Source organism: Phaseolus vulgaris, chromosome 1 (assembly GCF_051622355.1).
Source record: "Phaseolus vulgaris cultivar YP4 chromosome 1, ASM5162235v1, whole genome shotgun sequence".
Classification (NCBI taxonomy): Eukaryota; Viridiplantae; Streptophyta; class Magnoliopsida; order Fabales; family Fabaceae; genus Phaseolus; species Phaseolus vulgaris.
In genome coordinates, this window is record NC_143498.1 from 2,160,635 (window position 1) to 2,170,272 (window position 9,638).

General features: G+C 32.8%; 1 protein-coding gene across 3 annotated transcripts; it reads left to right on the forward strand.

Moving 5' to 3' along the window:
• The first annotated feature begins 1,201 nt into the window (after positions 1-1,201).
• On the forward strand, positions 1,202-9,294 carry LOC137816379 (GTP-binding protein, HflX). 3 transcript variants are annotated; one of them, XM_068619495.2, is made up of 13 exons: positions 1,202-1,711; positions 1,805-1,944; positions 2,887-3,003; positions 4,934-5,048; positions 5,584-5,721; positions 5,961-6,056; positions 6,169-6,282; positions 6,800-6,868; positions 7,040-7,110; positions 7,228-7,321; positions 8,526-8,654; positions 8,781-8,870; positions 8,993-9,294. In XM_068619495.2, the coding sequence occupies exons 1-13, from the start codon at positions 1,322-1,324 to the stop codon at positions 9,089-9,091; spliced, it is 1,662 nt and encodes a 553-aa protein (XP_068475596.1). In that variant the 5' UTR covers positions 1,202-1,321; the 3' UTR covers positions 9,092-9,294. The 3 variants fall into 3 exon arrangements, with proteins under 3 accessions (XP_068475596.1, XP_090151632.1, XP_090151670.1); XM_090295544.1 differs by having other exon boundaries at positions 1,254-1,711; positions 4,934-5,152; XM_090295506.1 differs by having other exon boundaries at positions 1,226-1,711; positions 8,781-9,294.
• Positions 9,295-9,638: the final 344 nt, after the last annotated feature.

The window sequence follows — 9,638 nt, forward strand, 5'->3', positions numbered from 1 at the left end:
CGTGTAATCTCTAAAATGTAGGACACGAGAACAATTTTTTTATATTATATAATTATGAATTATATAAATTGATAATACAAATTTATGTGCACAAGTACGTTGTAGTTTTTTTTTAGCAGAAAGAAATTTTCCATGACTGGTTCTAAAAGATTTGTTCCTTATTTTTATAATCATAATAAAATTTTATACAATAAGTTTGAGTTTTTTAAAAAATTAATGTATTTCTTCTTTATAAAATTGTGTTAAACAGTACTAAAATTGTCAAAAATTCACAAATAGTTTTGAATTAGACACCTCACATATATATGTCCTACGAGTGTTTTACGAGTGTCGATGTTTAGTACTTGTGACCAACACAAATACACTATTCAGGAGACGTGTCCGAGCCTCATAACTATTAACTAAAACAATAAATTATCTAAAATGTAATTAAAAAAAATCACAAAATTCATTAAAAAAAAAGTATAGAAAACTATAAAAAAATGTATGTTATCAATAATGATGATTAATATATGATCATAATAATGATGATTAATATATGATCCATTAAACCAATTTTATTTGATCCATTCCAAACCACACTAACCACCATAACTCCAATGGATACAAATAATAAACACATGAACTCAACTCTATATGATATATTTTAAAGCAATATTAAAATTAATATTACTTTTAAATTTAATACAAAAAATAAAATTTAGTATTTTTAATTATATATTCTTAAAAAATATCATTAGAAAGAAGCATTAAATCAATTTTAAAAAGTAACGCACTAAAATGAGAATTTTAAATTAACAAGAAAGTAAGAAAAAAAATTTAAAAAAATTTAAGATATACTTTTTAAAATTCATGAAATATATTTCTGCAAAAACATTTTAATTTTTTAAAATTTCAAAATATGTTTTTTTGAAAAAAATTGACAAATGAATTTTTACAAATTTATGAGATGTTTTTGGTATGAATCTTTAATGGCAACTATGTATCAAAGTTGTTAACCAATCAACTTTGCTTGAAGTTGGTTTATATAAGATAATTAATGAAATGATACATAAGTAGCTAATATTAGTTTGAATAAACTTTTTCTTAAATGCTTGTAAGAAAATAAATGAACAAAAAATGAAATAATTTTTATTAATCAAAATTAATTTATGAAAAATTTAAAATTTAGAAAAGCTACCAAATTAAAAAATATAACAACAATAATATTAATTCGTTTAAACTCAATGCAATCCATTACTGTAGAGAAACGTAGAAAAAGGCGAAGAAGCTTGAAGCAAGCATATTCATGCTACTTCAGAGTTGAAAATTGAAGAAAGATATGAGTGGTGCTGCATTTCTCTACGGTTCGCTTATTCATCCACCACCACCATCACCACCATCACCACCGTTGATTCAACAACAACGCTATCACTATTTATCACCACCAATCCCAATTCGTCCCCTATGCATATCCCCTCTCACCGTCGCAATTGTTTCCACCACCTCCGTTCTCCACCGCGATTCCGAAGTTGAGCTCGCGTCGTCGTCTAACGACTCAAGCGACGCCGTTTCACCGCAGAATGAAACGGTTCGGCTGGAGACGGAGCGGCACACCGACGAAACAGTTCAGCCGCCGCTCTCTTCCGAAGATAAAGGAACTAGACTTCGAAAGAAGAAAGAAGACGAAGTCGTTTCGGATAACCGCTTCAAGCTCCGCAACGGAAGAGAAGTCTCTACTCGCTATTCGCTTTTCTTATTTTCTTCTGTTTCTCTCTTTGTTTCGCTTTCTTAATTCGATTGTATGATTATTTGGCGTTTTCAGGTTTTTGAGGAAAAAGCGTATCTCGTAGGTGTTGAGCGCAAGAACGATGTTCAGGATTTTGGAAACGAAGAGTCCCTGAGCGAATTGGCGCAGTTAGCTGACACTGCTGGATTATTGGTTGTTGGCTCTACTTACCAGAAGTGAGTAAACCACTTTTAGTTTTCTTAAACGTGATTTTGCAATTACTCAAGCTTCAATTTACTGAAAAAAAACGCAGTTATTATGTTATAGTTGCATCTATTATTGTCTCTGTCAGTTTGTTGTGGTGAAAATGTCGCATCATATAGATGTATTGAATAAGTGGAATGCCTGATTTCGAGTTTCAATAGAGTGATTCTCTTCTTCTTGTGTCATGCAGCTGAGTAGCACATCTTGTTTAGGTTTTATGATGTTTCTGTATTTCATTGCATACTTTTTCATTCTTCTCTGGATGTTATTAGAATCAACAGTGTTATTTATACATTGGCACTGCCACATCACGTCACACCACCAGAAGAAGTAAACTGTTTATACCCACTTACTCTATTTCTGGTTTCTATCTCTTTTTTCGTTCCTCCTCTTACTTTCCGAAAAAGGGTGTAACAATTTATATCTATGTTTGCATACGATGCTTTATGTGCAAGTGTAATCCCCTCTTTGTGAAGTTCTTCTTTTCATTTCAAATAATCCTGAGAATCAACCCACTTCTTACATCATTGATGGGGACTAAAAGACCATGGCTGCTACTGATTAATGTAGCGCATTTTCGCAAACTTCTCCCTTACTCTCTTTCATGTTCTGACAATAGTTCATTAAGAGCAAAGGGCAACTTGGTGCTATAAAGTTCCAGCCATGGCAGGGGTCCAACAGGGAGAGTTGGACCTGTTAAGGGACTATGGTAGGTAGTCTTTCCTTGCATTTGCATGAGGCTGATTCCACAATTCAACCTGTAAACTCTGTGATAAACAATACTGTTTTGGTCGTATAAACCAGCAGTTCTATCTTCTCCATGAGAGATTTTAATTGATAAAGTACATTTATGTTGTTTTCCTTTCTTTTGGGATAAAATATTATTTTTTGACTCAATTTCTGAATTAGTACAGGCTCACTTCTCCAAACCCTCGGACATACATTGGCTCTGGCAAGGTTTCTGAAATTAAGAGTGCAATTCATGCATTGGATGTTGAAACCGTTATCTTTGATGATGAACTGTCAGCCGGGTAAGGTCCCCTTTTCCTTTTGTTTAACATTTATGCCATCTATATGTAGGCTCCTGCTAATACTATTTTTTTTTGTCCAAGCTACCATTTAGTTTGTTGACATCTGATTATTTCATCTACTCTGAGGGTGCTTTGTCTTCATAACTGACCATAAAAGGGTAGTAAAAATCAGACTAAAGTTAATATTCTTGTAGGCCTTAAGTGGAGGTGGTTGGAATTCAAATCTTTCTATTTCAGGCTTTATGCAAAAGTTGTTCAGGTTCTGTTTGAATGCTTGGTTTCTATTTGAAGTGACTGCAATGATTTGGAACCTTTTGAATGTTAGGAAAATAGTCAGCTAGCTTGAACTAACCTATTGGAGTTTGATGTATTTATGGCAGAGAATATCAATTTACAGGCTGTTGGAGAGTTATCAAGCAGTCAATTGGGCTGTTACCAGCAACATTAGGATTTTGAGATTGATGAGTTCTATGAAAACCACAATCAAGGAATACTAGGTTTTGACGCTATAAACTGTGAAGTTAATTTGACTAGTTAGGTAGGTGTAGAAATCAACTAACAAAAAATTAGCTGAAAAAATGATTCAATCAAAGCAACCCTAATTGGATTATAGGTTATGGAAGTGGTAATTAAATTTTTTATGGAGGATAAAGCAAAACTTGGATAAGCGACTCTGAGTGGTTCCAATATCTGACCTTTACTTGAAGGAAATACATGGAATAAACCTTACTTATAGACCTCTCTCTGCTGTTTCTCTAGAATAGACAGAAGGATTCTTTAGAGTATGTTTGGATGGAAGTGAATGGAGAAAAAAAGGGAGGGAAGGAGAAAGTCGAGAGTTTACTTAAAAGAGTGGAGGAAGACAGGACATTGTCTTCTAACACTTCCAAAACCTTATTCATTTTCTTATGAAGATTTTGAAGTTAACCAATTAACCGAGCCCAATGATAATGTGCGATCTATGTGGCCAACCGCATCTATTGGGATAAGGCTTTTATTGTTGTTTGAAGTTCACCAATTTGGTGGATTTTTGAATATCTGAACAAGGTGAAGGAAACTTATACATAACCTCCCACTTTCTTCTTTTCTATTCCCCTGCATTCTTGTTTGATTATTTTCCCTCTGTACTTCTCTTGACTCCCAAACTTACCCTCAAGTGTTGTCTAGCTAATCTTTGTAATGACTTTATACTGATTTTCTTACTATTGTCAATTACATTGGCCCTTAATTTCCGACACACATACAAATCATTTAACTTTGCTAAAATCTTACCCTTCATTAGGAACTTGGACAACATTTTTTGAGTCCCTAGGCATCAAGGCTTGATTACATCAGAGAACCTAGAACAGATCAATTTAATGTAATTGTTCATAAATCTGGTAACTTCCTAGAAGAGAGATCATTGCAATGGTTTAAATAGATCTATTTTCTACAAGAGTTTATTGATTCTTGATATTATAGGGCTTGAGACTTCTACAACTAAAATCACAAGGGGAATTTGGAAATTAAGTGAAAAGGCTCTATCACTTACATAAACCGTACCTCAAACTAGAAGTTTACAACCCCATAGTTTGAAAATCAAAATGCTGATTTGTGAACATGAGTACTTACTAAAATACTAATCATAACCCTGATTAATTTTATGAACTATTAAGATGTTTCAAATGCTAAGAATAGCCCTGAAATCAAAACTGGGTCCCGAAATCTGTGACATTTTAATCTTGAAGCTTATGATTTCTAGTTACTAATATATCGTGCTTGCTTATGTGAACATAGATAATTGTTATAATTATATTCTTTCTCTTTTTTTGTTTTCCTGATTCTGTCAGACAACTGTTCCAAGATTCATTATTATTTTTAAAGTCAAATTGCTGCATAAGAAATGCCACCCTACGTCTCACATAAAATTTCTGGCCCCTGCTAATTCTAGGCAATTGCGCAACTTGGAAAAGATTTTTGGTGGAGATGTGAGAGTTTGTGATCGAACTGCCCTCATCCTTGATATATTTAATCAACGAGCAGCAACACATGAAGCGTCTTTACAGGCAATTTTAAATTAGAAAGAAGTTTCATCAGTATCCTTTGTTTTTATTAAGGTTTCAGTACCTGATCAACCCAGTTGAAATATAAATGCAACAAGGACTTTTCCGTGAGTTTCATGTTTTTATTATCATTTATCCCAACCTTTAATTTTAACCATTACACGATCATAAGATAAACAAATTATTTATTGATAGTTTACTCTAATAATTGTCATAAATATCTTTTTAAGTATTATATATGAAAATATTTAATATCATTAATTCATTATTAAGTAAGACAATAATATGTATAACTTATAAGTCTTTGTAGTAAAATGATGTACTGTATTTATGTTTTTCAATCAAGTGAGACACTTTCCAGATATTAGCAGCTAATTATTGTAGAGTACTGTACTCTTATGAAGCAAAAAAAAGAACCATTGAAATCACCGAATTAAAAGTGCTTTTTATCTATTCATGTTATGACCAGAACTTGCTTTGGCTAGCAGGAGAATATTCAATCCTTTTTCAGATTATTCTACTGTCTTTCTAATTCTAGGTTTCATTAGCACAAATGGAATACCAACTACCTCGTCTAACAAAAATGTGGACTCATCTTGAGCGTCAAGCTGGAGGAAAGGTGAAGGGAATGGGTGAAAAGCAAATAGAAGTGGATAAACGTATTCTGCGTAATCAAGTAAGCAGACAGTCTTTTGTAGTTGTCAAATTTATCAAGTTTTCTGCAAAATTCTGCTATTTGATTGAATTGATGTGCTGTGTTCTGGTGTAATACTGGCAAGTAGACACATTGTATATTTCTGAGTAGTAACATACGGATTACTGACTATGCATTTCTCTGAAAGTTCGCGACTTTTTCTGTTATATTATACCTCTGGAATCTGTTTTTCTGAGAAATTTCTGATGGGGCTTTGGCAGATTGGTATTCTAAAGAAAGAGCTAGAATCTGTTAGGAAACATCGAAAGCAGTACCGTAGCAGGCGTCTCTCAGTGCCCGTGCCAGTGGTATCTTTGGTTAGTTTTTACAATTATATTGAGGCCATTTACTCTTTGGGTGACCTTTGAAGCTTGTACATCATGGTAATGCTAAATAAATAATTTGATAATGATTTTGACAACGTTGTAGGTTGGTTACACAAATGCTGGTAAGAGTACACTTTTGAATCAACTAACTGGAGCAGATGTTCTTGCTGAGGACAAATTATTTGCAACTTTAGATCCAACTACGAGGAGGGTACAGGTAAGTCAAAACATCCCTGGAGAATTTCCCATCTTTTATACACAAACTATTCATTGTTTTCAGATTGTTGATTGCTTTCAACTATTGTGTATACTTTTTATTTGTAATGAGATTTAGGTTCCATCTTCAACTCTTTTACTGAATAAAGAACTATCCAAGGGCTTAGGATGGTCCTTTAACTGGCCGCATAGCCATTTCCTATGTTTACAGTGTATAATGGCTGTGGGATGACTAAATGTCATCATTTTTTTAATCTAAAAGTTAATGAAAGTATTTTGCTCCTCTAAAGTGAGGATACTTGTAAAGTAAGAAAGTGAAGGTCTATTCACAATTAATTTAAGTTAAAGTATTTTATAAATTAAATCACTTGAAATTGAAAGTTGTTAGACCACACTCTCTCTTCACATTACAACTCTGCCTACTTTTAGACAAACTAAATAGTGCAGGAAAATAAGTCTTGTTCGGTTAGAAATGGTTATTTTAACATGCTGTGGGTTGTTCATTTGCTTTCATCCAGATGAAGAATGGCAAGGAGTTTCTCCTAACAGACACTGTTGGTTTTATTCAGAAGTTACCTACTACTTTAGTAAGAAAGATAACTCTCTTGCAATTAATTTTGCTCTTGATGTTTTTTTACAAAAAATGTTTTTTTTTTTGTAATTTTTTAGAGCACGGTTTACTATCAACTTAACATGTTGCTGTAGAAATTAGGCCCAAATTATTAAGTTACCAAAAACTGTTTTTCTGCTTTCTGTAGGTTGCTGCCTTCAGAGCTACACTGGAGGAGATATCGGAGTCATCATTGATGGTGCATGTGGTTGATATAAGGTATGTATAAGTGAAAATACTATGAAGAACTTAATTTTTAAAGAAAAGGAAGTTAGTAAAATCAGTGGTGGTGACCTACACCATCACATTTTGTTAAGTATTTTTTGTGAATTGCAGTCATCCCCTGGCTGAGCAACAGATAAATGCAGTCGACAAAGTCTTGTCAGAACTAGATGTATCATCAATTCCAAAATTGATGGTCTGGAACAAGGTATTGTCGAACATTTTTGTTGGTTTCCTGTTCTGAAAATTGTGTATTTAGTTTGTGTATCTCCCCTTATTTTCTTGTTTTGTGAAGACATTAAGGTATTTCCTTGAACCTATGCCGTCCATCCAATTTATTACTTGGGTAGGAATTTAGTTACATTTTTTTAAGGACGTTAGTCTATTCTAAATTTGCTTCATTACAATTTAATCTTTCGAGTAAATGATTTTTTGTGTGTTTCTTTATCAATGTATTTTTTCTTTTAAATAAAAAAATGGTTATATCCTTGTAACTGTAAATTATTTCCGTTTCCAAAAGAATATTAAAATTTAAAATTGTTCCAACAATCCGTAAGTTATGTGGAAGACTAACTTGAAAATTTAAACAATTGAAATTGGAGGGGTTAACTAACATTTTATTGAAATTGTTATCGCTATAAAATCATTTGTGTGCTTTTACTCAATGATCTAAGCTTTTTGGAATAGTTGATTACGGATATGGTATCAAATCCCTAATGACCAAGATCCTGTTGACGTGAAGTTGATCATTACTACCCTAATTCTAAAAGTAACAAGAGTTGAATTTGAACAAAAGGTAGATGGGTCAATGCAATGTCCATACGTCATCCCAAAAGGCTCTTGGGGGGAGTCTTGTAACTATATTCACGTGTCTGCATTGAACAACTTAAGCTTTTAATGATAGTTGACTCATTATAAAAACCAGAGGAAATGTGTCTTAAAATCTTAGATTTTTTTTTTACCTCAATTGTCTTTTTCTAATCATAGACTTAAGTTTTCCATTCATTCGGATTTTCCCTTTAATTGATATCCTGTCTTTTTCTAGTCTTAGACTTACGTTTTCCTTTCATTTGCATTTTTTCTTTAATTGATATCTTGTCTTTTTTTTTTATTTGCACTGATTATCCCGTCATTTTAGATTAGGATCATCAAATACTGGGATGTAAGTCATACAACCAGAATGGATTAAATAAATTTTAGGACTCAATGATTTGCTTTCAGTTTAAAATTGGTTCTTTCTTTAAAATTTGATCAATTCACTTGAATGAAATTCCTCTTTTAATGTGTGCTATTTAAAGGACTGAGGTCATTTTCTTTCTTCATCAACAAGCTTAACTGAGCACCCAAAATTGAATATAGTACGTCATGAACTCCAGGTTAAACATTCTGGTGCATCTGACTTCTTATTGCAGGTTGATAAAGTTAGTGATCCCCATAAACTCAGGCTAGAAGCTGAAAAAAGAGATGATGTTGTATGCATATCTGCTATAAGTGGTGATGGTTTGCAAGAATTTTGTAATGCAGTTCAAGACAGGCTAAAGGTACAAAGTTGAAAACAAACTGAATATAATTCAAAACATAACATTTTAGTATTTGATACCATGTAATCAATTTGTTTGAACTTTGAACTATTTACATTTGCCAATAAAAAATCTATTCATTGACAGGACTCCATGGTTTGGGTAGAAGCTTTGGTCCCATTTGAAAATGGGGACCTTCTCAGTACCATACACCAGGTTGGAATGGTAGAAAAAATTGTAAGTAATATATACTTTTTCCCATTAACCAATTATGGAATTGGTTTCCCTTGTTCATCATATGATGGTTTTCGTGCTTGTATGCTATCGTTGAACTTATATTTTATCTTTAATTTATATAGGAATATACTGAGCAAGGGACATATATCAAGGCACACGTGCCCCTGCGTTTTGCAAGAATGCTCACACCCATGAGGCAACTGTGCGTATCGCGACCTTAACTTTCTTTAATATATCTACTTTTGCTGCATAACATGTACATATGTATGTAAAAAAGAATGGTGGCAATGCAAAATGTATTTACAACTACAGTTAGTAGCCATTCATATCCAATTCAAATTTGGATTCTTTCATGTTATTTGGTTATATGACAGGGTGGGTATAGTTGAAAGAGAAATACAAGTGAGTCTTTATTTCATAAAAATGCATCTTTCTCTTTTTAACGTGATCATATCATGTTACCCTACAAACATCAGATAATTCATATCCATCTGCTTCTTTGTTTTAATTTTAAATATTATTTATCTATCAAGACATTATACTCTGTAAATTCCCAAGACATTACCATATTGCACCAACATGAATGACAAATAACTGTGTCCCTCAAAGCACATAGTAAGATGTTTGATATCTAGGTCCATGTGTATGGAGAAATAGTTATAGGGATGTCAACTCTTTATACGAAGGCTTTAATCCTTGGCTCCTGACCAAGAATACCCCGGATTCACCCAAAAATTACTAGCTTATTGCATTTAAATAGAAAAGTTT